This window comes from Thalassophryne amazonica, chromosome 14 (genome assembly GCF_902500255.1).
Source record: "Thalassophryne amazonica chromosome 14, fThaAma1.1, whole genome shotgun sequence".
Lineage (NCBI taxonomy): Eukaryota > Metazoa > Chordata > Actinopteri > Batrachoidiformes > Batrachoididae > Thalassophryne > Thalassophryne amazonica.
Window position 1 is genome coordinate 28,190,842 of NC_047116.1, and position 27,808 is coordinate 28,218,649.

Genomic DNA, 27,808 nt, shown 5'->3' on the forward strand with positions numbered 1-27,808 from the left:
ATGATCTGAAATTTCACATGAACCAATCAGATTTGCAGAACAAATGTAATTGGATTAGAATGAAGGATTATAAACGGGTCAGCATTTAAAAAAAAAAATGTATTTAGTCATATTACAGAGTATACTACATCATTTGTCCGATCAAAGATTACAAAAAGGCATAGTTTGGACCATCTATGATTGAATGTTATGGGGTTACAGGGTCCAAACAGCAAAAATGGTGACAAAGGTCAGTTTATACAGGGGTCAAAAGTTAAAGTTGCTACAATTTTGGTAAAAAGGTGATGCAAATTATTGGTTGAGCTAATAGATTTTAAAAAGGAATAATTTGTGCAGTCTGTTATGCTTAGTTATCTCTTGACGATTACATACACCAAGCATTCAACAGGCTCAAAACTATCCCAGTTATTAATCCTATTAGCTCAACCAATAATTTGCATTACTTAAAAAAAAAGCAGGGAGTAATATTTCTTGAAAAGGAAAAAACACAAAACTCACATCAACATTTTAACTTTTAAATAAAGTTTCAATAATGACCTTCCGTCATCATCATCCGGGACTTTAAGCGCGTCAGTCCGCGCATGCGCAGTGCGTCACTGTGGTTCGACCTCTGCTGTCGGTAAGTGTATAATGGCAGTTTGTATGGGGAGCGGGTCTCTGTAAATCTTTGGCCATCCGCCTGTTTAACTTCATATTGTAGCACGTATGTGCGGACAACCTGCAGGACGGATGGGAACGTACATATGTGTGTGCTTATTTTCGGTGTGGAGCCTTTATACACCCGTTTGACCTTACTTCTGTCTCCTCTTCCTCCACAGAGAGACCCGGGCTTCTTTCACATTTGACCGAACCGGTGCAAAGTCGCTGAATTAGAAGATGTACGCCTGTGCAAAGTTCGTCTCCACGCCGGCTCTGGTGAGTTTCCTTTTTCGGTACTTTTCCGTGAATGTGAGTTTGATGCTGCGATTTGTGTAAAGCGGTGGGCCTCAGCCTGAACTTGATTGTGACTAGCAAGGACAGGCTAATGCTAAATGAATGACAGGCAGCGTTTTGCAGGTTTGCACTGCAGTCATAAAGCTGATTACAACACTGCATGGAAGAAACGTTAATAAACCTGTTGAGAATCAAAATGAGGGCATTGCTGACATTTCTTTAATCCCTGTCAGCTAAGGTCATCTGATGTACCTGTTAGCAGGTGTTGTTGCAGTTGTCTGTGTGCAAAGACATAAATGTCTAATATTTAGTTTGTAGGGATGTTGGCTTTTTGGTCATAATTTAAAGTCATTTTTCCATTTCCTTGAACTCCAGCTTGTCAGTTTCAGTTTACCTTTTAAATGAGGAAGACAGTCCTCTGGGGCCCGATGAATGTCTGGGTCACTTGTGACCGTAGCAATTATGACAGAAGGACAAACGGTACCCATCAGAACTGTGCTCCAAGAGAGCGTGCACATCGTCCTCACGCTAGATTGTGTGTGTTACAAGTTTCTGAGCATGTCAACAAGATTAAACTTTGCATTGTAGCTGAATGTACTTCTATTTAACATGGTTAGTCCCATTGAGGTCGAGATCTCATTTACAAGGGAGACCTGGACAATTATGAAGTTTCCATTCCACCTAACCTGCATGTCTTTAAATGTGGGAAGAAGCCGGAACACCTGGAGGGAACCCACGCAAACTCAAGGAGAACATACAAAATCCACACAGAAAGGCCGCAGGTGGGAATCGATCCCATGACCTTCTTGTTGTGAGGCTCAGTGCTAACCACTATGCCACCGTGCTGCCCATAAATTATAAAACAGATCAGGCTCACTTGTCATTTTACTTCACTCCTAACAAGGCAACAGGCAGAAAGGATGGTGAGATAACCGAGTAGAGTGATTCTCAGGCAGGAATGAGGTGAGCGCTTTCCGATTACCACTGCATACTCTAAATGCCAAATTTTGCTACCAAATATCAGTCTTGTGTGGGTATGGGTATTGATAAGATTTTGATCCAAATCTTTATCCTTAACAATACCTCTTGTTAATTTTGTTATGGCCCAGTCACACAGCACTTAACGAAGGGTGACGAAGACCTGACGAAACAAGAAATCTGGACCTTCGTTGACTCGTTGGCATTGTTTAACCTTTGCGCAGCCTCGTTCCTGCAGCGGGCGCTTCGTCAGGATTTTTAAATTGTTGAAAATTTTGAACGAAGGGCAACGAAAACCTCAATTCGTCTGTCGTTTTGCTGCTGTTCTTGATGTTTTTTTAAGCGTTTGTGTAGTTTTTGTAACGTTATTGTTTAATTTGACTTCGTTGGAGCAGCTGAACGTTTTCACACAGCGCAGAAGTCGGTTTGTGAGCGCTGAGGCTGCTGCTGCGTTCATGTACATCGGAAATTACAGGGCAAACTCAGCCTGCTTGCTTGGATTTTTTTGATCTGTGTGGGGGGGCGGCTTCAATGGGCTCAGGCACCTTACATACGCCAAAATTAATGTTTTGTGTGGATATAATTAATTATTTTGCCACAAGCAACTGTTGAATTTGAAACAACAAAAAAGTTGTGTAACGACGGTACTTGAATGCAGCATCAGCGGCAGCAGGAGCTGCTGCGTGCGCTTATTATTTTTATTAAATATAACACTCTGAGTGTAGGAATGATAATCCAGTCCTTCTGTACATGTGGCAACAGGTAGATGAATCAAAATGATTATATAAAGAGCTGTTCTGGAAGACAGAATTCACGTTGTGGATCAGTGATCAGCTGGTGGAATAACCACACGAGTCAATGCGCGCGTTCACACGCACTGATTAATTTACTGTTCTGATATATTCAAACATCTTTACACTTATATTTATTCTCCCCTTTGACAGTTTTCTGTTATAAATAAATATATATGGCTTAGAACATAATACTATGATACAGCAGTGACCACGGCGCACTTTCTTTTTTTTTTTTTTTATTGGAGGAAGACGGAGTGCGCAGCGTGTCAACAGACATTGTGGATTCTGATAATGATGGACATGATCCCTCTTTTGTTCTGGACGAGGAACCAGAGCAGGTGGTCCACCGACCTGCACATAGATCTCCACAGATTCTATTTGCAGTTTCTCCAGGACTCGGGTGCTATGAGCTCTGTCCCAGCACCGAGTCTTGGAACGCAGAGACGCAGACACACACTGCTCCGGCTGTGGCTCCAGGTGCGTTTCGTCGAGATCGTGAGGTTCGGTTTTGTTAATTTCCTCTTTCGTCCCTTTTGCGCTCTTGCTTCGCAGACTGTTCGGTGATAAAAGCTCTTTCGTCCACCTTTTCTCAACGAATTATGATGTTTTTTACTTTTTCCCTTCGTTCAGGAATCGCTGTGTGACTGGGCCATTAAGAAATAGTAATAGTTTAATATATTTATTATTATTATTAATGACTAAAATGTCTACAGAAGTGGACCTTTACAATAAGGGGGTGGCATTCCATCCCTTTGCCCCTTTGGCTATGCACCTGCAGAGTTTGAACAGGAAGAAAATGCATGACCAGAAGAAAAACTTGTGTAGTTATGTGGAAAGCACAACCGGATTGATAGGTAAGAAGGCTTTATCACGTGTCATCTGTCAGCTACAGACTGTATTTGAAAGATGGCAAAGCGTAAATCTTTGGAACACTGACACTGGTTTGTTGCTGTTGTCCTTGCTTCGGCACCGTGTGACGAAATACAGGGAGACGGCATGTACTGTTGCTCTGTCTTCCCCTTTTAAAGTCTTGAGCTGACGCACAAAGCAGACTACGTAACTAGTTGGCACATAGAGCACTAGGGATGGGTATTGATAAGATTTTATCTATCGATGCCATTATCGATTCTGCTTATCGATCCGATTCCTTATCGATTCCCTTATCAATACCTCGTGAATTTTGTACTAAAAGTAGGCTTTACAGGTTTTCTATGTATTTCATTGCATCTTAAAGTAAATAAATATGAAATTGGTCACTGTACCCTTGATCTCTGGACATAAATAAAAATAAACAAAAGTGTTTCACTTTGAAGTTATTAATTCAGACTGGACTCTATCCTTCTAACTTGACTCATCAGAGAGCCGCGCAGCGTTTGGAGTTGTGTGAACAGAACGGAGGACGATTCTCGTTTCTTTCTCGCAACAAGACAGGAGTCCCAGTTAGTAACTTTAATCCGCACAAACGTGACTCACGATTGACATATTCAGGGATGAAAGTGGTGAAAAACAAAAAAAGCTGAAACCCAAAATTATCCCCCAACACCACCCGCACGAAAATGTTTGAATTCTAGAAGCTCTGAAGTGCAATCTGGGACTATTCCAGACAATAAACTGGAGTGAGTGCAGCATCCATTTAGGTGAGAGAAAAAAAAAATTATTTAAATTCATTCCAGTAGTATTCTACTCTTACTAGGATGCAGCAGTTTTCTAGTTTGGCAGATAGTTCTGAAGGAAATCACTGAAGAAATTAACACATTGAAAATATGGTGTGACCGAAACAAACTGTCATTAAACTTAAATAAGACAGAGATGAAATAGAGGTGTCAGAGTCACTAGGTGTTCACAGGAGACACTTATTTCTGTATGTATTTATTTATGTATGTTCATTGTTAGTTGCTTTTATATTTTCTGTTGTGTTTCTATTCAGGTTCTTTTTGTCTCTTTCTCTAAAACTGTATATAATAAGCATTAGATTATTAATATAAACAAAAATAAATTTAAGAAATATTACAATTTGAAAACAAATGCACCCGAACGTGATGAGAGCTGCAGTTGCGTAATGCTAACTTTTAACATTGAAAATGCCATAGACATGCTAACATGTTAGCATCGCTCCCGTTTTTAAGTTATAAAATACATCTATGAACTGTTTCAGAAGACCATAACAGGTCGGTTTAACACAGAAAAGGTAAATAATACTCACAGACGTATGCTCTTTAGTGTTTTAGCGGGGGAAATTAAGCGAAAGAAAGTATAAACAAAGCAACAGATTGAACCACTGCTTCGATTGGTTCAAGGTTCAGAGCAAAGCCGCGCTGCAGAAAAGTTGATCATGGACCCGCTGCAGGGTCTGTAATCAATGTAGAGAAATGATCATTTTCCTGACAAACACCCTCGCCAAAACAACGGCCACTCTGAAGGACCGATAACAGAATCGTTAATCACAAAGCTTACTGATGGCGGTGGATCGAATCATTTTTTAACGATACCCGAAAGGAACCGGTTCTCGATACCCATCCCTATAGAGCACTGATACATCAAAACATGGTGGCAGTAATGTATATCTTTCCACATTTTATGTTAGTCTTAGTTCAAAATAGAATAAATTAATTTTCCCTCAAAATTCTACCCACAACATGCCATAATGACATGAAGTGTTTTTACATTTTTGCAAATTTATTAAAAATAAAAAAATCTAGGAAGTCACATGTACACAAGTATTCGCACCCTTTGCTCAATACTCTGTTGATGCACTTTTGGAAGCAATTACAGCCTCAAGTCTTGTTGAATATGATGCCACAAGTTTAGCACACCTATCTGTGGGCAGTTTTGCCCATTCCTCTTTGCAGCACCTCTCAAGCGCCATCAGGTTAGATGTGGAGCGTCGGTGCACAGCCATTTTCAGATCTCCAGGGGTGTTCAGTCAGATTCAGGCTCTGGCTGGGCCACTCAAGGCATTCACAGAGTTGCCCTGAAGCCACTCCTTTGATATCTTGCCTTTGTGCTTAGGGTCATTGTCCTGCTGAAAGATGAACTGTTGCCCCAGTCTGAGGTCAAGAGCGCTCTGGAGTAGGTTTTCATCCAGGATGTCTCTGTATATTTTTGCATTCATCTTTTCCTCAATCCTGACTACAACCCCTGGCAAAAATTATGGAATCACCGGCCTCGGAGGATGTTCATTCAGTTGTTTAATTTTGTAGAAAAAAAGCAGATCACAGACATGACACAAAACTAAAGTCATTTCAAATGGCAACTTTCTGGCTTTAAGAAACACTATAAGAAATCAGGAAAAAAAATTGTGGCAGTCAGTAACGGTTACTTTTTTAGACCAAGCAGAGGGAAAAAATATGGAATCACTCAATTCTGAGGAAAAAATTATGGAATCACCCTGTAAATTTTCATCCCCAAAACTAACACCTGCATCAAATCAGATCTGCTCGTTAGTCTGCATCTAAAAAGCAGTGATCACACCTTCGAGAGCTGTTGCACCAAGTGGACTGACATGAATCATAGCTCCAACACGAGAGATGTCAATTGAAACAAAGGAGAGGATTATCAAACTCTTAAAAGAGGTAAATCATCACGCAATGTTGCAAAAGATGTTGGTTGTTCACAGTCAGCTGTGTCTAAACTCTGGACCAAATACAAACATGGGAAGGTTGTTAAAGGCAAACATACTGATAGACCAAGGAAGACATCAAAGCGTCAAGACAGAAAACTTAAATCAATATGTCTCAAAAATCGAAAATGCACAACAAAAGAAATTAACGAATGGGAGGAAACTGGAGTCAACGTCTGTGACCGAACTGTAAGAAATCGCCTAAAGGAAATGGGATTTACATACAGAAAAGCTAAACGAAAGCCATCATTAACACCTAAACAGAAAAAACAAGGTTACAATGGGCTAAGGAAAAGCAATCGTGGACTATGGATGACTGGATGAAAGTCATATTCAGTGATGATCTCGAATCTGCATTGGTCAAGGTGATTATGCTGGAACTTTTGTTTGGTGCCGTTCCAATGAGATTTATAAAGATGACTGCCTGAAGAGAACATGTAAATTTCCACAGTCATTGATGATATGGGGCTGCATGTCAGGTAAAAGCACTGGAGAGATGGCTGTCATTACATCATCAATAAATGCACAAGTTTACATTGATATTTTGGAAACTTTTCTTATCCCATCAATTGAAAGGATGTTTGGGGATGATGAAATCATTTTTCAAGATGATAATGCATCTTGCCATAGAGCAAAAACTGTGAAAACATTCCTTGCAAAAAGACATATAGGGTCAATGTCATGGCCTACAAATAGTCCGGATCTTAATCCAATTGAAAATCTTTGGAAGTTGAAGAAAATGGTCCATGACAAGGCTCCAACCTGCAAAGCTGGAGTCAGATTGAAGAGTACTGTTTGTCACTCATTAAGTCCATGCCTCAGACTGCAAGCTGTTATAAAAGCCAGAGGTGGTGCAACAAAATACTAGTGATGTGTTGGAGCGTTCTTTTGTTTTCATGATTCCATAATTTTTTCCTCAGAATTGAGTGATTCCATATTTTTTTTCCCTCTGCTTGGTCTAAAAAAGTAACCATTACTGACTGCCACAATTTTTTTTTCCTGATTTCTTACAGTGTTTCTTAAAGCCAGAAAGTTGCCATTTGAAATGACTTTAATTTTGTGTCATGTCTGTGATCTGCTTTTTTTTTTTTCTACAAAATTAAACAACTGAATGAACATCCTCCGAGGCCGGTGATTCCATAATTTTTGCCAGGGGTTGTAGTCTCCCAGTTCCTGCTGCTGAAAAACATCCCCACAGCATGATGCTGCCGCCACCATGCTTCACTTGGGATGGTCCCTGGTTTCCTCCAAACATGACGCCTGGCATTCATGCCAAAGACTCCAATCTTTGTCTCATCAGACCAGAGAATTTTGTTTCTCATGGTCTGAGAGTCCTTTAGGTGCCTTTTGGCAAACTTCAGGCGGGCTGCCATGTGCTATTTACTAAGGAGTGGCTTCTGTCTGGCCACTCTACCATACAGGCCTGATTGGTGGATTGCTGCAGAGATGGTTGTCCTTCTGGAAGGTTCTACTCTGTCCACAGAGGAATGCTGGAGCTCTGAGTAGATTGACCATTGGGTTCTTGGTTGTTTCCCTGACTAAGGGCCTTCCCTCGCGATCGCTCAGTTTCGATGGGCAGCCCTGGTGGATCTGAATGTCTTCCATTTACAGATGATGGAGGCCACTGTGCTTAATGGGACCTTCAGAGCAGCATAAATGTTTCTGTACCCTTCCCCATATTTGTATGTCAAGACAATCTTGTCTCAGGGACCTACAGACAATTCCTTTGACTTCATGCTTGGCTTGTGGTCTGACATGCACTGTCAACTGTGGGACCTGATGTGTAGACAGGTGTGTGCCTTTCCAGATCAACTGAATTTACTCCAGGTGGACTCCAATTAAGCTGTAGAAACATCTCAAGGATGATCCGTGGAAACAGGATGCTCCTGAGCTCAATTTTGAGCTTCATGGCAAAGTCTGTGAATACTTATGTGAATTCTTAGTGGTGTGTGTGTGTTTTTGATGATTGTTTTATATATATATATATATATATATATATATATATAATATATTATTAGGGATGTGAATCTTACAACAACTCAAGATTTGATTCCGAGTCTTGGGGTGACGAATCGATTTTCGATTGAAAGAGCGCTGAGAAATAGTTATATTACTTAAAAATGTTTATGTTTAAGAAAATGCAGCTTTACAAGGTTAATCAAGTGATTCTAAAGATGTAAATTTACTTATCCGCTTTGCTCGTTCAGAGTTGGCTGGTGGTTTAGTGATGCGATGGAGTGTGCGCTGGTCAGTAGTCGGCAGAGACCGCTGCTCCGCTTCGTTTAGCTCCGGGTGATGGCGTAGCATGTAGGCTTGCGGATTTGAAGTGTTTCCGAAGTACTTGACTTTCATTTTGTACACTGTGTAAGTCATGTCAAGCTCCTTCTTACGCAGCAAATAATAAAATCCAAAATGCGCCCAAACATTTGCCTTCAGCAAAGACGGTGCTGGCTGAATTAGCTCTTCGTCCGCCATGCTAAGCTGCAGTTCACGAATGTTTGAAGCACGTCGGACCCTTCCCTCACGGGGACGCTGTAGTATGGAGGTTGTTGCTTGACAAACAGTATACGCAGCAAATAAGTAAGACATTTTTTTTTAATGCTTTTTAAAAATCGATTCTTGGACATTTTTGGATCGATTCAGAATCTTAATAAATAAGAATCGCGATTCAGACGTGAATCAATTTTTTTTTTTTTTTTCCCCCCCCCCTCTCCTGGAACCCCCTTTTTTTAAATATATATATATATATAATCTGCAAAAATCATCTTTTTTTCACGTGATCATTATGGGTATTGTCTGCAGACGTTTGGGGGGGATTCATCCAATATTTACTAAGGCTGTATCATAACAAAATGTGGGAAAAGTGCAGCGCTATGGAATTGATGTACTTCTGTCTTTGTTCATGGGGATTCTGTCATTAAGACCTGAACAATTTTGGCATTGATTTAACAGGCCATGGCTCTTTGCCTGAAGTCTCTCAAAATTTTGTTACCATTTAATTTAGGACTGCAACAACTAATAGGCAAAAATCCCTGAATTTGATTATCTTATTACAAATAAACATTGGTGTTGAATAACTGGATTGAAGCTGTAACACACATCACATTTGGCTGCAACATATTTCAACATGATGGAGGCAAGATCTTCAACAACAAAAAAGGGTATTACATCTGTAGTGCAGAACTGGCATGGGAATATGACTCCCCACTTGCAAGTACCTCAAGAAGAAATGTATTGGAGTGAATGGACACAAGAAAATTGAGCCTCACTATTTTAAAGAAAACTTTCAGGCTGTAAGTTGGTAGTTCTACAGTTCTATGCTCTTCCAAGTGTTTTTTTTCTGTACTGCATTTGTTTCAAACTACAAATTAATGCATTATACTTACAAGACCATTTGAAATAAATACAACTTTTTTTTTTTTTGGATCAGACTGTTTGTTAGATCTGAGTTGAATATTTTGGTTTTGTTCCATTAAACTTAGGTTGTTTTGTTTTTTCCCCCTAAATTCTCCCTTTTTAACTCTGGGTTGCCACCGCCAATACGTTACAGATCTACATGTTTGGTACTAATTTTACACTGGATGCCCTGCAGCTTGCAGTAGATGGAAAATGTGCACGGTTGGTCTTAATGGTGGTTTTTCATTGGATAAAATTGAGTAAAGGTAATTTTGTTACTACTTTGACATGTACAGCTTTACATTTTCATGGTGGAGTGGTACAGGGTAGCATTAGATGTCAAATTTCAGATAGTTTTCCACTAGGAACATAGGCTTGAACCAAAATTTGATCTATTTTCTTAGATGGAAATCCTGCTCTGTGCCACTCCATCATTACGATATGACTGGGGGTGCAACAGACAAGATGCGCTATCCACAGTTTCACAGCATTGTATTGAGTTTAAATTAAATACCTTCATTCTGCTTGATGTTTGACTTGCATAAATGTATGCCTGCAGTTTTATGTTCATTTTTATTTAGGTGTTGCATAAATTATTTTTTTATTTATTCCCTTTTCCTGGTCTAACTACATTATTAGCTGTCTGAGGTTGCAGAGACAAGAAAACTGCCTGGACTTCTATGCTAGTTGCTGATCTATCCTGTCATTTACAAACATGAATGATCCGCCATGACAAACATTGGGCTTTTAAATAAATAAATTGGTCACGGTCATGTGTAACATGCATGTAGCTGAGGTGCCTTTCACTTTTCTGGCTACTTCAGGCTCAAGGTGGGGAATAACTGTTAAGACTGTTCAGTGTTGGGCTTGTGGATACTGTGTTGCTGAAACTGTACTTCCATTGTGTCTGCTGCAGGTCCGTGCTGGTTCCCGGGCTCTTTACAGACCCCTGTCTGCTTCTGTGCTGTCCAGGCCTGATGTCAACACAGAGGTTAGAAGAAATAAATGCAACACTTGTGCATTTCTGGCTATTGTGGATGTGCATCTGAATTGTATTTCCTTCAGGACATCTGTTGTAGTGGAACTGTTTTTAACAAATGGTCAGGATGCTGCAGATTATCGCGCATGTAATCCCATCATACATGATTCCATTATCTAAATGGAGTATTTAAAGTGATTTAAGTGAATTGCAATGAAAACCTGCACCTTGTTGGCCTTTTTTTGGAAGTAGCTTTGGGCTACAAAGTTATCTCTACTGTGTGCTAAATATCATTGAAACAGGGTTCATGTTGTTGTTTTGTTTGTTTCCCCTCCTTATGTCTCCTAAACCTGAAAACTAAATAAATAAAAATCTGTTTGGGTGGTCCAGACGAGCACCGCTGTGATGCCACAAAGCCCTCTAACCCAGGTCACACTGAGAGGCTTCCAGACCAGTGCTGTGAGCAGGGACATTGATACAGCTGCCAAGTTCATTGGAGCTGGTGCTGCCACTGTGGGAGTGGCTGGATCTGGAGCTGGAATTGGGACCGTATTCGGCAGTCTCATCATTGGTTATGCTAGGTTTGTTACGCTCTTCTCACAATGCACACAAAATGATTGTGTACATTTGTTTGTTTTAATTTTTGTCCATGTCATTAGCTTGGTATTGCTGACCTGATTTGTTTTGAGGGATTTTGTAGTTCCCCTAACACCATGTTGTTTGTTGTCTTCCAGAAACCCATCTCTGAAACAGCAGCTGTTCTCATACGCCATTCTGGGATTTGCCCTGTCTGAAGCCATGGGACTGTTCTGTTTGATGGTTGCTTTCCTTATCCTGTTTGCTATGTAAAACTGCTCTTATACATTTTCATTACAGATGTGACTACATATTTAATTATGGCTACCAAAATTGCTTTGGGTAGGTGTCAAAGAAATGCACATTTCAAGACTTCCAGACACTGTCAAAATAAGCAAAACATGTATTGTACAAATGTAAGAAATTACGTGATTAAAATACATGTCTTTGACTATTTAACAGTGGCAGTAAATTTTGTCTATGTCACATGATTACAAGTGAGGAGAAATCAGTTTTCATAAATGTTACTGGTTGAAGGAAGCAGCTGTCAAGTTAAATGCTCCAGCCCTGTTTTCTCAGTGCATCACATACCAACTTTATTGGGGCCATCATGATTGAATCAATGGTACAGTTTCAGGTAAAGCGTACTGTAGTTCAATGGCACGTCGGTGCTTGCTATTTGTAAATGGCATTGAATAAATATAGTAAATACAATGGTGCTAATTGATGGGTTTTGCCTTTTGAATCTCATCCCTGCAGGGTTGTTTTTGAGCCACGGCTGTAGTTTGGTGATCAGACACTTTGGCGCATAAACATTTGAATTACATGTCGGTGTGAGCCTGTAAGTAGTATGAGAAACTTCCAAATTTGTGGCAAAAGCTTCTTTGTCCATGGTTTATTTTGACTTTCTGTCTGAAAGATTGAAGGTTTTGTGTGTGTGTGTGATTTGTAGAGAATCAGATTTTAAGCCATTGAGTCCAGTGAGTCTGGAAAATTAATGTCTTAACAATTCTACAGGGAAAATTCCAATAACATAGAAGATTTTATTACATATATAGCACATTTTACACTGGCAGTTACCTGACATTTAGGTGAGACTGCATGATAAAAACTCACTGTGACAAAGATGATGGTTCACTGAGAAGAAATTATTGGGACAGTAGTTTAAAAAAAAAAAAAAAAAAAACACATTGCACATAATTTGCCACTGATTCATGCAAATTCTTCATTCTGTGATACATGAATATATGGTTCTGTGTTCGTATCCATTTTATATTTAGATTTATCATTCGGTTAAATGTATTAAAGTTTTGAATTAACAGTTTTGAATGTGAAATGTAACTCAAAACACTTGTTACTTTTATCTTATTTGCTTAACCTCAGGATCTATAGCATGAAATTGATAAAGAATATCCAACTCCCCCTAGATGGAACACCAGGTTATAGTGCAGCAGATAACTGAAAAAAATGCTTCAAATGGTGATGCAAGCACCAAATTTGGCACACATACTCCTTAGACATTACTCTTTTAAAAATGCCGGGTACCCACGTGAACTTTAAATAGGCGGCCAAGAAGGGGTCAATTGAAGTATTACACAGGGGTCAAAATTTAAAAATGCTCCAATCATATTGAAAGTATTCCATATTATTTGTCTGATCATAAAGATTCCAAAAAGGTATAGTTGGGACTATCTGTGAATGAATGGTCTGGAGTTATGGGGTAAAAACAGCAAGAACACTGAGGTCAGTTTCAGTTTGTACAGGGGTCAAAAGTTAAAGTTGCTCCAATTTTGGTAAAAAAGTGGCGCAAATTACTGATTGAGCTAATATGATTATTAAATGGAATAGTTTTGACTGTTTGTGCTTGGTTTGCAAAGTAAAGGTTAAACAATATCAGCATCCATTGGATTCTGTGACATATGCTACCCTGTAACATAACTATCCATTGGATTCTGTGACATATGCTACCCTGTAACATGATAACTATCCATTGGATTCTGTGACATATGCTACCCTGTAACATGATAACTAAGCATGATACATGATGCAAACTATTTGTTTTTAAAACTGTATTCACCCAACTAATTTGCATCACTTTTTACCAAAATTGGAGCAACTTTGACCCCTGTACAAATTGAAATTGACCTTTGTCACTGTTCTTGCTGTTTTTACCCCATAACTCTGGAACATTCATTCACAGATAGTCCAAACTATACCTTTTTGGAATCTTTATGATCAGACAAATAATATGGAATACCTTTCAATATGATTGGAGCATTTTTAAATATTGACCCCTTCTTGGCCGCCTATTGAAAGTTCACGTGGGTACCCGGCATTTTTAAAAGAGTAATGTCTAAGGAGTATGTGTGCCAAATTTGGTGCTTGCATCACCATTTGAAGGATCCCTCAGTAAATGTTCACTTATCTGCTGCACTATTACTTATCCGGTCAAGGCTGGTACCCAGTTACAGCTGGAAGCTTTGGGACTGTGCGGATTGTTTTTTTTTCCAAGGACATGGGTAGCCTGAGGTGCACACACCTGGAAATGAACCCCAGTGTGTGTGTGTGTGTATGTATGTATGTATGTATGTGTGTATATATATATATATATATATATATATATATATATATATATATATATATATATATATATATATAAAATCAAAATAGTAAGTTTTGTCCTTGGTGTGTGACATTTGATTAACATTTGTAATGATTCAACCAGGGTAAGCAAAAAATGTCAGCAGACAAGGACAGATGAGCCTTGGAGGCCTTAGACCAGACATAGAGGTCCTGCAAAGTGGGTGTGCCAATACCACCCAGAGTTTTAGAACTTAACCACCCATAATTCACTATGTACTATGCACCCCCAGTCTATCTAGTTAATAAAGCTAAGAGCTCTCCCAGGTAGAGGTAAAAGAATAACAGGAGTCAGCATTTAAAATACCCCAAACACATTGAAACATGTCTGGCCATGGACAATCTTGGTAAAGAAGTGATGCAATTGTTGGTCATTTATAACTGGCTTTCATTAAAAACTTGGTACACAGACAATAAGATAAAACTTTACTGATCCCATAGCAGGGGAAATCAAGATTCAAGTTTTAGTGGCTGTGAGTGAAGATGCTGCAAAAATGACAATCCTGTGGCTTTACTAGTGACCACTACATGAAAGTGAACCAAAAGAAAATATCTTTACAAAAAAAAAGTTCACTATAATGCCTGTAAAAGATGAGCCTTCATACACTCCTGTCCAGAAGGAGGTGGTAATTGTCTACATACTTTGCCACACCACCGATGGGTCAAAAACAATCTGGTCAAAAATATATGGAATGAGTGAATTAATAATGTTAAAAAAAACACATGGGAGAATAATTGTTCAGTTTTTTTTTTTTTTTTTTTTTTTTTTTTTTTTGGCCAAGTTGCTTCAAGCTTTTTAAATGTGAATTTTTTTTTTTTCCCCTCTGAAAATGGAATATCTTTGGGGTGTGGAGGTGTGATCAAAACAATACATTTAAGAATGTGATCTTGAGATTCAGGAAGGACTTTTTTTTTTTTTGCCATTTACTGACACTGACAAAAAAAAAAAAAAACTTTTTAAACTATCCTTTTTACTGTGCATTTATAAGGGTGGAAACTTAGTTGCTAAGTGTCCAGTTTTGCACCTTAAGGTCTTGCAGTATTCACACACAGTACGGTATACTTTCTTTCTTATTGCCCGCAAAAAGCTTTAGATTGCTCAACACTGCTTCGGGCATGTCATTGACGAACATAGTTAACAACACTGGTCCGAGCACACTGCCCTGCGGCACTCCACTGTTGACTTATGCCCAATTTCATCTTGCTCCATTCACACACTCTGTTTACATCTGGTGAGGAATAATCTGATCCATTGCAAAAGCTTCCCCCATGATGCCATAGCTATCAGCTTTTGCTAACAGATGTTCAATTGGTACTGAACCGAACACCTTTGGGAAGTTCAAATAGATAACATTGACAGGTAAGTCATGGTACATCCATTTTGTCCAATCTTCTAGGCACTATGTGGTTGTAGATCTCCCTGATAGAAATCCATGCTGGTGCTTTGAAAAGATTTTCTTTCATGTAATGCACAATGTTATCTTTGATGCTGCCTTCTATAATCTTCCTTACTACTGGTGTTAGGCTGACTGACCGGTAGTTAATGGGTGCCTTTTATTTCCCTTTTTGAATATGGGTGTTATATGTCCTACTTTCCAGTCATTTGGTAATTTGCTATCTTCTAATTACTTAAAGATAATATGCAGGGGTGCTATAGTTCCAGCTACAACTTTCCGGACGCTAGGGCATTCACCCATTGTCTATTGCAGATGTTATCAACAAATATTTTGATCTCTAAACTCTAAAATGTTTTTTTACTTCTGGTATATTGTCTACTTTTTTCTGGTAAAATGACCGATAAAGGAATTGATGAGAAATTCTGCTTTTTCTTGGTCAGTGGTTGCCACATTTGTTTCGTCCTTCAGATCCGGTATTCTTTCTCTTGTTTTTGACTCTTTATTCACATTTCCAGAATAGCTTTGGATTTTTCATAATATTTTTTTGCCATGTTTCTCATAGTTCTTAACTGCCTTCCTTGGCACCCACCAAGCTTGATTTTTCGCTTTAGCGTACTTGGCGTAGTCTTCTGGCAGTTTCGTTTTTGAACATCTCTTCTAGGCTTTTTGTTGGGCTACTTATAGTTTCTCTGGTTTTCCACAGCGGCCTTTGTTTCTTCTTAGTTGATATCCTGGTTACGCGTCTGTCAACAGCTGTTCTAACAATATTGGTGAAGAGTGACCACCTTTCTTCTGTATCCTTATTTTGAAGAAGCTCCACTCAATTGAGGTCTAGTTCCTCAGCCATTATTTCATAGATTGCTTTGTTGTACTGGTAGTATTCAGATTTTACTAGAGTCCTGTCTGCAAAGCAGTTGTAGACAAATGACAACACAACATGATCGCTTTTTCCAATGGTGGTCTTGTCTCAGTGTTCTCTATCATCCCGCTTTCATTAGTGAAAACCAGATCAAGTGTGCTGCTCTCTTGGTTAGTCCTTTGTCTTGTAGGAAACATCACATGATACAACTATGAGTCCCTGGTGGCTTCAAGGAATTTACCCCCTTCATTGCTTTCTGAGTTTGTTGCTCTTTCACCTTCCCACCATTTTATGTTTGGATAGTTGAAATCCCTAAATGTGTTACAGCTCTTCATGTTCAGGTTCTCATTACTTTTCAAAGTCGAGTTAGGTCTTCTGTAGACCCCTTCAATCAATAACCTCTCATGTTGTTGCAGTTTCATTTCAACCATTACAGTTTCCAGAACCAGATCTTCTATGATCATGTTGGGTTCCTCAGTCCAAGTCATCCTTAACATTGACAGCTATCACTCGAACTCCCTCTTTCATTACAGCATTTGTAAGTCTGTCATTTAGGGAATAACCCTGTTGTGTCTGATTTGCGGACGTTAATGCTGGATTTTACGGTCGCAAATCAAGTTTTACTGGCTCTGCTAACATGTCGCCAGTAAAACATATTTGCAACCATAATCCAGCATTAACAGCCGCAAATCATCAGACACGGGGGTTATTCCCATTCTAATCCAATTCCATCGTTTGCACAGTTTTTTTTTTTCCTGTAAGTGATTCACTTGGCAAAGCTTACTGTATAGTGCAGCAGATAAGAGAATATTTAGAAGGGAATCCTACAAATGGTGATAAAAGCATCAAATTTGGTAGAAATACTCCTCAGACAATCCTCTTTTGAAAAAAACAATTGGCCACTTGAATTTTCAATCAGTGGTCAGGTAGGGGTAAAAATTAAAAGATGCTCCAATCATATTGAAAAATATTCCACATTATTTGCCTGATCATAGTAAGTCCCTTCGGCTGCTCCCTTGTTTGCGCTCGGGGTTGCCACAGCAAATCCAAGGTGGATCTACATGTTGAATTGGCAGAGGTTTTACGCCGGATGCCCTTCCTGACGCAACTCCACATTACATGAAGAAATGTGGCAGGGGTGGGATTTGAACCCGGAACCTTCTCCACTGAAACCAAGTGCTTTAACCACTTGGCCACCACCCCCTTTGCCTGATCATAAAGATTCAAAAAAGGTATAGTTTGGACTATCTGTGACTGAATTCCATGGAGTTACGGGATAAAACAGCAAGAATGGTGACGGTCAGTTTCATTTTGTACAGTGGTCAAAAGTTGCTCCAATTTTGGTAAAACGTGATGCAAATTACTAGTTAACACGGTTCTAAAAAGGAATAGTTTGGACTATGTCATCCTTATCACGTTACGGGGTAACATATGTCACACGTCATAGAATCCAATGGACATAGACCTTGTTTGACCTTTTACTTTGGAGACCAAGCATTCAACACTGTCAACACGATTCCATTTATTAATCCTATTAGCTCAACCAATAATTTGCAGGAGTGTCTAAGGTGTATTTCTGCTGATTTTGATGCTTTTATCACCATTTGCATGATTGTTTCACTTATCTGCTGCACTAGTAGCAACAGCGCCATCGTCGATCTGCCAGTTTCTCTCGTTTTCTTCATGACGGCGCCATTATTGACATCTGCGTAGCAACGCGGTCAGGACATGGAATAATACATCAAATGTGAAACGGTCAAATATTTTGCCACCGTCAACGCGATATGTTATAGTCAGAAATCTCACACGATTAACCAAAAGATTTGCGGAACAAATGTAATTGGATAAGAATTTTATTTTAATTCTGGAATTCTTGTGATTGGTTTCAGTGGTCACTATAATGTCTGGTTCTTGTTCTAACAGCAAGGTACTCTGTAATACAGTCAGTGTTGGTGTAGATGACCCTAAGTTCCTTTCGTTTTATATATGAGGTCTAATAGAAAAATATCCAACCTTTTTTTTTTTTCTTCAAAAACCATATGGATGTGAATCACGTGTGATTGCGTCAGACAAGCTTGAACCCTTGTGCGTGAGTTTTTCCACGCCTGTCGGTTGCGTCATTCGCCTGTGAGCAGGCTTTGAGTGAGGAGTGGTCCAGCCCCCTCGTCGTCGTTTCATTGCCAGGAAATGGCGGAATGATTTGGGCTTTTTTCCATCAGAATTTTTTCAGAAACTGTTAGAGACTGGCAGCTGGAAACCATTAGAAACATTTATCGGGCTTTCGGTGAAAATGTTACGGGCTTGGTAGAGAATGAGTGTTACTGTCGCTTTAAGGATGGCCCCCAGCGGCTGTGGGGCACGCCGCGCTCCGAAGCCGCCATCGACAGGCTGAACGACCATTTCATTTCTAAACGGATGGCTGTATGGATCCGTGACCATCGTGTGCAATATGGAGCGCGGCGCACCACCAGTCGCTCTGGGCCGTCCTTAAAGCAACAGTAACACTCCGTAATCTCTTTGAAGCCCATAAAATTTTCAGCAAAAACCATCTGAATTTCTCGAATGGTGTCCACTTTGATGTTCCTCACGGTTTCTGAAAAAATTTTGATCAAGCAAAGCGGCAGTCTCTGAGCCATTCCTAAACAATGAAAAAAACGAGAGGGGTGGAGCACTCCTCACTCAAAGCCTGTTCACAGGCGAATGACGCAACCGACAGGCATGAAAAAACTCACGCATGCGCACGAAGGTTCAAGCTTGGCTGATGCAATCACACGTGATTCAAATCCATATGGTTTTTGAAAAAAAAAAATAAGGTTGGATACTTTTTAATAGATCTCGTATTTAACATGCTTCTTCCTTTCTTTCTGTTGCTGTCATCATTCTCATTGTTATTAACCTGTTTGGGGCTGTAGACATTGGACAGTTTTCCCAATCACTAGTTTTCTTCTTTGGTGTTTAACGGCAGCTGGCATCCGTCCATTTTTTTATATAGATAGTTGTACTAACTTGATGAGTCTTTTGTCTCAGATATTTTTAAAAAAATCAACACTTTTCCCTCCCAGTTGACCTTATGTCTAAAATACTTCCTACAGACAATTCCTTCAGGCCTATCCTCCTAAATTCTGAAAGAAGCTCTTGCCTTTCCTGCACGATGGTCACGTGCGTGCTGTGATGTTTACGGAAGATGTCAGACGTGCACTCGCGAGATTTTGGCACAGGTGGGATTTGGAGCTTGCGGGTTGTGGCTGTCGGGTGAGTATCACATAAACTGACACGAATGTGTGAGCGCAAAGCTGCTGTGGAACGTATAATTTCACTAAATACAGCGGACCTCTGCTCCGCTACACTGGAACAACCACGAAACAAACATTATTCCCGTTTACAGCGATATTACTCTCCAAATATGGCGACGGGTTGAGGTTAACGCAGGGCTCAGGCTATTCCCTGGAACAATTTCGCTATTTACGTTTTTATTAAAAATGTTAAAAAAAAAAAAAAGACGCGTTCAAAGTTTCAGCGGAGTGTAGATCAGATGCTTCTTTTTGCACATAGAGAAAGGAAGAAAATAAACTGATCGTGTATTTAGCTTCATTCAGAGAACGTAAACAACCCTTAGGCTTTGTCCGAAAATTCTGATTTTACAGCGCTGGTCCTTTTCCAAACACCTTTAAAATCAGGGCATCCGGAATTGATCAGCTTTGCAATCTATTAAGGAAAAATTGATCACCTCTGCAATGTATTAAGGAAAAAATTGCCTGCAATCCAAGGGGCTCCTCGGTGGTGATATTTATTTATTTTATAAAATAAAGTGTATTTTTTTTATGTGGCTCTTGTCAATCCCACTTTGTTCAGCATTGTAGAACACATACCAATATTGATGAACAGAAATACTGGTTGAATGAAATTTATGAAAGACTAGTTGTATTTTAGTTGTTTAGAAATACATTCATCCTGTTAATATACAGCACATCTGGAAAGTATTCAGTCTTAACCTTTTCCACATTTTATGTTGTCCCCCCTTACACACAGTACCCCTTAATGACAATGTGGGAAAAAGTTTTTTAAGATTGGTTTTTGCAGATTTATTAAAATGAAAAACTAAGAAATCACATGTATGTGAGTATTCACAGCCTTTGTCATGAAGCTGAAAATTGAGCTCAGGTGCATCCAGTTTCCACTGATCATCCCTGAGGTGTTTCTACAGCTTAACGAGTCCACCTGGTGTAAATTCATAATACATGATTTGGAAAGGCACACACCTCTCTACATATACGGATCCACAGTTGACTGTGCATATCAGAGCACAAACCAAGATGAAGTCAAAGGAATTGTCTGTAGACCTCAGAGACAGGATTGTCTCGAGGCACAAATCTCGGGAAGGGTACAGAAGCATTTCTGCTGCTTTGAAGTTCCCAATGAGCACAGTGACATCCATCATCTGTAAATGATAAAAGTTTAGATCCACCAGGACTCTTCCTAGCGCTGGCTACCTGTCTGAACTGACGGGTCTGGAGAGAAGGGCCTTAGTCAGGGAGGTGACCAAGAACGTGATGGTCTGTTTGTCAGAGGTCCAGCATTCCTCTGTGGAGAGAGGAGAACCTTCCACAAGGACAACCATCTTTGCAGCAATCTACCAATCCTGTATGGTAGAGTGGCCAGACAGAAGCCACTCCTTAGTAAAATGCACTTGGCAGCTTGTCTAGAGTTTGCAAAAAGGCACCCGAAGGACTGTCAAACCACGAGAAACAAAATTTTCTCGTCTGATGAGACAAAGATTGAAAGATTGCGGTTGTAATTGCTGCCAAAGGTGAATCAACAAAGCATTGAGCAAAGGGTGTGAATACTTATATGTGTGATTTTCTTCATTTTTATTTTAATACATTTGCAAAAAAAAAAAAAAAAAAATATATATATATATATATGTGCTTAAAGTGTAGGCTCTTTAATTTACCGGGATTAACAAAGTATTGAATCGACTATTTAGAAATTACAATTTTTTTGCACACAGTCCCTTTTTCCCTAGGTCATAAGTAATTGGACAGCCTTAATATAGGGATTTTGAAAATAAGTCATTGCTCTTACAGCCAGGTATAATTTGACAGTTAAGTGGAAAGATGCATGAACATTTCCATATCATTAAATATGTAAATGGACTGCATTTATATAGCGCTTTTCCATCTGTATCAGACGGTCAAAGCGCTTCACAAATAATACCTCACATTCACCCCGATGTGAGGGTGCTGCCATACAAGGCGCTCGCTACATACCGGGAGCAATAGGGGATTAAAGACCTTGCCCAAGGGCCCTTAGTGATTTTTCCAGTCAGGCTGGGATTTGAACCGAGGATCTTCTAGTCTCAAGCCCAATGCCTTAACCACTAGACCATCACCTCCCCGTTTTTTTTGTACCATGCTGTCAGTGTTTATTTCTGCTCTAAAGCTGGACTTTTTAACATGGTCTTAAATGGAATCCTGGTCGCTTTTGGCGTCAGCCACAAGTGGTCAGTCAAGGAACTGCAGCTTTTTCTTTTTCCAGATAGGCTTCATCCGAGACCATCAAAGGTTGCAGCTTGGAGAAAATAGGTCAAATCTGGACCAATTTCCCATGTGTTTTCTGGCAAACTAGCTGAAATTTCACATCTTTTTAAGACCTCCTTTGTGCCACTCCACAGTGAACCTGTATAATGGAATATGGACAGAGGCTGCACAATGTCCAGTCTCTCCGATGGCAATAGATTAAGCAGCTCATCCCACACTTCCCTATCCTTGGCCAAGTCCTCTAACTCTTCCTGGGGGATCCCAAGCCAACTGGGAAATAATAATCCCTCCAGTGTGTCCTGGGTCTTCTCTGGGGCCTCACCCCAGTTGGATGTGACTTGAAGACCTGCCTGTTGACCAGGGGGCTTCATCATCTGATGACTAAACCACCTGGCTCCTTTCAATGTGAGAAAGTGGTGGCTCTACTCAGTCCCTCCTGAATATTTGAGCTTCTAACCCTGTCCCTGAGTGCAAACTCACATATCCGATGAAATTTCATTTCCACTGCCTTTATCTGCAACCTTGTTCTTTAATTAAAGCTGAAAATATACACTACAAACACACCTTGCTCAATCTCAACTGTTGTGGTGTGTACAGAGCAAAAAATTACAAAAACTGTCATTGTACAAATACTTATGTCCCAGATTGTATTAGCTACCCACCATCTTTGCATATTGAATTAACGTGTTAGCTCTTAATTACTTATGTGTGACGTAAACATGTGCATGTTCTACCTTCTGTTTTGTTCTAGTGTGACGTAACAGGAGTTTCTTAATATGAGTGATGACAAACCTTTCCTTTGTACTGCTCCTGGGTGTGGTCAGGTAAGCCTTTATTTGGATATGTCAACATCTTCCATCATATCAAGTTATTTGTACAATGTGGAAACCCAAAAATCCCACAAGATGTTTGTTGTTGTATGCACAAAATTATCTTTTGGGAAGTAATAATTGTCAGGTCTGGGAGCATGTGCTGGTGCCTCATGTCACTGCATATACCACACTATGGAATGGAGTTGGGTTCTAGATGGCAATCACTTGAGGCAGACAACCAAACCATCCTCACCTCTGGAAAGTAACCATCTATCTGCCACAGCCAGGTAAATGTGGGTGTTCTCTTGACCTTCTACAGCTGCTGAGGTCCTCAACACTGAGGCACAATACATGCCCATAATGGCATAATTGACTGGAAGTAAGTCCCTTTGCCTTCTCCCTTGTTTCACTCAGTGTTGCCACAGCAGATCTGAGGTAGATCTCCGTGTTGATTTGGCACTTCTTTTTGCTTTTTTATGCTGGACACCCTTCCTACTTTACTTGGCAAGTGTGCAGGAGTGACCTTGAACCAGGAACTTACCGCACTTTAAACAAGTGCATTTAACCGCTAATCACAGCCTTTCAGGACAGGCTACATTACATTTCGAATTAATGGTGCTGCCCAGATTATTATGATTGTCATCATTAATTTTGGTGCTCTCATGCGCAGCATGTGAGACATGAAGTGGCAGTCACATCTCTGTGGATAAGTTAGAATTCTGACGGCCCTCCTTGGAATTGATCAAAGTTGACCAGTATTATTGCAGCGGAGGTAAAGGTGACTGCTGTTTGTTCACGTTGGGATAGCTATAGGCTGGGGAAGGTCTGGTTAGCACAAGGGTAAATTTGGTGTTATCACCTGAATTTTGATTAGATTGTGTAGTTGTAAGCATGATTCTGACCTGTAACTGCAGCTATCAGAGCTGACGTATAACATTGTGGTGACCAAAGAACATCATGAAATAATCAACACTTATTTTTTGTATCAAAATTTGAAGTGAACATTGATTAATTTGCCCAATCCTAAATTTAATATCTTTTGGTTCTGGACCGTTGATCAGACTTCCTCATAGAAAACTTTGACCTTTTTTGCTCCACAGGAAAAATTATTCACTGAATTATATACTTATAACTAAATTGACCTTAGTTGTATTCTTAAACTGTGAATTGTATTTACTTTTGCCATATGTAGCGTTTTACAAATGAAGACCACTTGGCTGTTCACAAACACAAACATGAGATGACCTTAAAGTTCGGCCCAGCAAGGAACGATGGTGTTGTTATTGCTGGTAAGTGCTCTTAATATTGAGTAATTGTGATTTGTTGATGCTTGTCAGCTGCCTAAGGTTTTGCTCCATTGCAGACCAAACTCCTACACCGACTCGCTTTTTGAAAAACTGCGAGGAAGTGGGACTCTTCAATGAGCTTGCCAGTCCCTTTGATCCAGACTTTAAAAAAGCTACAGAAGATGACATTAAAAAGGTTGTTCTCACGGTGAAAACCCAGTGAGCTTTTTCACCTCTTGTTTGATTGGTAGTTTGTATCTCTTAGATCTGTAGTGCTGAGGCAGTTTGTTCTTACTGCTATGTAGTTGCCACTGGATTTGTCACCTCTTGCAACACCCATCATCCGCAACAAAATTGAAGAGCCCACAGCTATGGAGGCTCATCGAGATAGCCCTCTGCCTCACCCCGAGTCTACCACAAATGACGACAAGGTAACTGGCAAAAATATGCTTCCTGCTAATCAGAGTTCACAAGGTTATCTTGAACAGTGAATGGAGAGTGTTCTGCTGTAATTAATAATTTATTGTGGTATTTTAAAGACACAGTGGTATCAACATTAAAATACTCAGAATTATGATTGAGCTTCACAATACAGTGCTGGTACTAATGTCTCATTCTGTTGTGGAAACACTGAGGGATAGTTATACTGCTGCACAATTATTCCTTATATTTAGAGGAAAGAAAATGAAATAAGTTCATCACAGGACACCATTTTAATTTAGAGTCTGGCTTTTATTAAACGCTTGATGCAGTTAAGGTCTTGTATGATGTTTTCAGGACTTATCTTTGCAGCCAGCCTCACTGCCAGCATCCACTATAGTCCATCCTGCATCCCTCCAAGTTCCCAATGTACTTCTAGCAACCTCAGAGGCTAATGTTGTAATACAGCAAGCTCTCCCATCGCCAACATCTAGCTCTGTTATTACCCAAGTCCCGTCCACTAATAGGCCCATAGTGTAAGTAACTCCAAATGTTAATGTTTAAAAATCAGTGTTATCAACTCATTTCTTTTTTAAAATTTTCAGTGCACTTTTGTCTTTGCTAGTTTGTGTTTTATGAGGCATGTGGTCGTTATTTTGTTAGTACATAGTAAGGTTTTTGTTCTTTAGCACTAGTCTTATCTAGTATACATGTAAATAAAATGGTGACATCAGCCTTGCTCAAATATGGACTAAAGGTAACACACAGCAGTTTCTCTAAATGACCAACATTGTTTGTGTCAGGTACTGTCTTTGTTGTCATATTTGCCTAGAAACCTGCCTTACAGCAGAATAGCTTCCTTGTATGGTTGGTGAGCTAATTCCAGCTTTTCTTACACATTTGTCTCTGTTGAGCTGCATTTTGATGTCGTTGACAAAGCCTTCTTTTCTCCATTTTCGTTTTGTTGTTGTACCAGCCAAGCTTTTCTTCTCTGGAGTGTTGCCACAGTTGCAATACCTCTGTGGTTATATTCAGGGGTGCACATAACTGGTACTCATCGTGCTCGTGTGTGCGAAACATCATTGATGCACAGCAGAGAGAAACACTTTTCCTACAATCAGTAATTGCTTTCCTCTTATGAAGCACTTCCTTTGTGTTTTCTGCTGCGCTTCATTTATTTTTAGCATGCACAAGCACCACACCATGAGTGCCAGTTATGTGTATGCCTTATTGGATCACTGTAATGTTGGATTTTTTTACACAAACAAATCAAGAGTTTACAGCAAGTGCTGTGATTGTATCTTCAGGGTTACAAATGAGCTTTTCGCAGTTTGCATTCAGTGCAAAGTTTTGAATCTTGTATATCTTACTAAGAATGTCCCAGTACTATTCAGAGGAGTGGCGTCAGGCCAGATTTGGGCATTTGATGGCCATGTACTACCAGTGTAATAATCGTTGAGCCATACCTGAGTCCCTTTGTTTATTCCACAGCTCACACACTGCAGATGAAAGCATAAAAATTATTTTATTTAAAATGACTCGTGCAAAAACGTGGTCGCTTGATGTTTGCTGTGACCTATAGAGTAGAAACAGAAGTGACTGCTGAGAAAAATTTCTGGAGTATAAATGAAGATTTGAGAAGTCTTTAAATGTACACTGTCATATGCACTATTTTGTTCAAACCTCATTTGTTTTGCTCATGGAGAAATTATTTTGGAACCTTAAGTTCATATCTGAGCAAAAGTTCTGTCTTGTAACAATTTTGCTTGAGCCATTCTGCCAACACAGCATCTTTATTTTGCCAAAGTCTTAGTGCTTTTGTTTCATTTGATTCTTTCATCAGTTTTTGCTTGATTATACTGTCCTGTTGTTGTTATATTCCGCACGCTTGTCTTCAGTTTGTCACAGATTAATTTTTGGTATCCTTAATTGTGTATTCCTCACTGTGATTTTTCTCTCTCCTCTCTCAGCCCAGTGTCTGGCACCTTCCCTGTGCTCTTACAGCTGCCTAACGGTCAGACCATGCCAGTTGCTATCCCTGCAGCTATTACAAGTGCAAGTGTACATATTCCAGCTACAATTCCAGTGAGTGATTTGTGGTCATTATTAAGTTTGTTCAATTTTACTGCATGGTGAAATTTGTGTTTTTGTTGCAACCAAAGACCAATTAAGAAATGTAAACAGTGATGTTTACTTGCTAAACAAATGGGCACATAAATGCCAATAATTTTTTTTTTTTACAGTGTATTTGCTGCAAATTATGTCAAGCATTTAAACTGAAATATGTCTTGTCTTGGCCAAGACGCTCTTGCAAAAGAGATTTTTAATCTCAGTGAGACTCTTTTCCTGGTTAAATAAAGGTTTAATAATAATAAAATATGACGGGAGAATACAAAAGTGATCGGTTACCCTTCTCCAGTCTGCAGTAAGCAAAATAACAAATTGTCCTGAAGATGCTCAAAGGTGTAGTCCCTTTTTGATTAAAAACAAAAAACCTTTAAGTTATAACACACCCTCCCCCCGTGTTAGTTAGTGTGATTATTTTGTTCTTTATTAATTGCATAAAGGATTTGCCATCTTATCTCTGGTATGATTAACACTCAAAAAAAAAAAAAAAAAAAAAAAAAAAACTTTGGCAGATGGAAAATGACAGACGCAACTAGTAAACATGTGGCCAGAGATCCTTTTGGGGAAAAACTCAAGTTAAAATATGAGCATATTTCACATGAAGGTTTTGCTGGAGATCTACTCGACAGATAAGATAACATTCACACAGGTCTGCTATGTCAGCTGTCAATACTAGCATTAGTTACGGTTACGTTTGTACTTAGTTTGCCAATATGAGTCTGTGGGTAGAAGTGACAGTTTATCATACAACCCCAATTCCAGTGAAGTTGGGACGTGTGAAAGTGTAAAATGTAAATAAAACACAATGAAATGATTTGCAAATCCTCTTCAACCTATATTCAATTGAATACACCACAAAGACAAGATATTTATTGTTCAAACTGATAAACTTTGTTGTTTTTGTGCAAATATTTGCTCATTTTGAAATGGATGCCTGCAACACATTTCAAAAAAGCTGGGACAGGGGCAACAAAAGACTGGGAAAGTTGATGAATGCTCAAAGAACACCTGTTTGGAACATTCCACGGGTGAACAGGTTAATTGGAAACAGGTGAGTGTCATGATTGGGTATAAAAGGAGCATCCCCAAAAGGCTCAGCTGTTCACAAGCAAAGATGGGGCGAGGATCACCGCTTTGTGAACAACTGCGTGAAAAAATAGTCCAACAGTTTAAGAACAATGTTTCTCAACGTTCAATTGCAAGGAATTTATGGATTCCATCATCTACAGTCCATAATATAATCATAAGATTCAGAAAATCTGGAGAACTTTCTACCCATAAGCGGCAAGGCTAAAAACCAGCAATGAATGCCCGTGACCTTCGATCCCTCAGGTGCCACTGCATTAAAAACCAACATTGTGTAAAGAATCTTACCATGTGGGCTCAGGAACACTTCAGAAAATCATTGCCAGTTAACACAGTTCATTGCTACATCTACAAGTGCAAGTTAAAACT

General features: G+C 39.5%; 2 protein-coding genes across 3 annotated transcripts in view; both read left to right on the forward strand.

Annotated features, from left to right (window-relative positions):
- Positions 1 to 533: 533 nt before the first annotated feature.
- Positions 534 to 11,734, forward strand: atp5mc3a (ATP synthase membrane subunit c locus 3a). Of its 2 annotated transcripts, none has more exons than XM_034187229.1 (5): positions 534 to 619; positions 819 to 915; positions 10,637 to 10,711; positions 11,090 to 11,280; positions 11,434 to 11,734. In XM_034187229.1, the coding sequence occupies exons 2-5, from the start codon at positions 877 to 879 to the stop codon at positions 11,546 to 11,548; spliced, it is 420 nt and encodes a 139-aa protein (XP_034043120.1). In that variant the 5' UTR covers positions 534 to 619; positions 819 to 876; the 3' UTR covers positions 11,549 to 11,734. The 2 variants fall into 2 exon arrangements, with proteins under 2 accessions (XP_034043120.1, XP_034043118.1); XM_034187227.1 differs by having other exon boundaries at positions 612 to 703.
- A 7,608-nt stretch (positions 11,735 to 19,342) lies between these two features.
- Positions 19,343 to 27,808, forward strand: part of atf2 (activating transcription factor 2) — a 61,902-nt gene continuing 53,436 nt past the window's right edge. Inside the window, exons 1-7 of the mRNA XM_034187230.1 lie at positions 19,343 to 19,423; positions 22,460 to 22,532; positions 23,713 to 23,809; positions 23,884 to 24,002; positions 24,112 to 24,237; positions 24,584 to 24,762; positions 26,197 to 26,311. Of these exons, the coding sequence (XP_034043121.1) occupies positions 22,485 to 22,532; positions 23,713 to 23,809; positions 23,884 to 24,002; positions 24,112 to 24,237; positions 24,584 to 24,762; positions 26,197 to 26,311 (684 nt within the window). The 5' untranslated portion in view covers positions 19,343 to 19,423; positions 22,460 to 22,484. The remainder of the gene's footprint in view (positions 19,424 to 22,459; positions 22,533 to 23,712; positions 23,810 to 23,883; positions 24,003 to 24,111; positions 24,238 to 24,583; positions 24,763 to 26,196; positions 26,312 to 27,808) is intronic.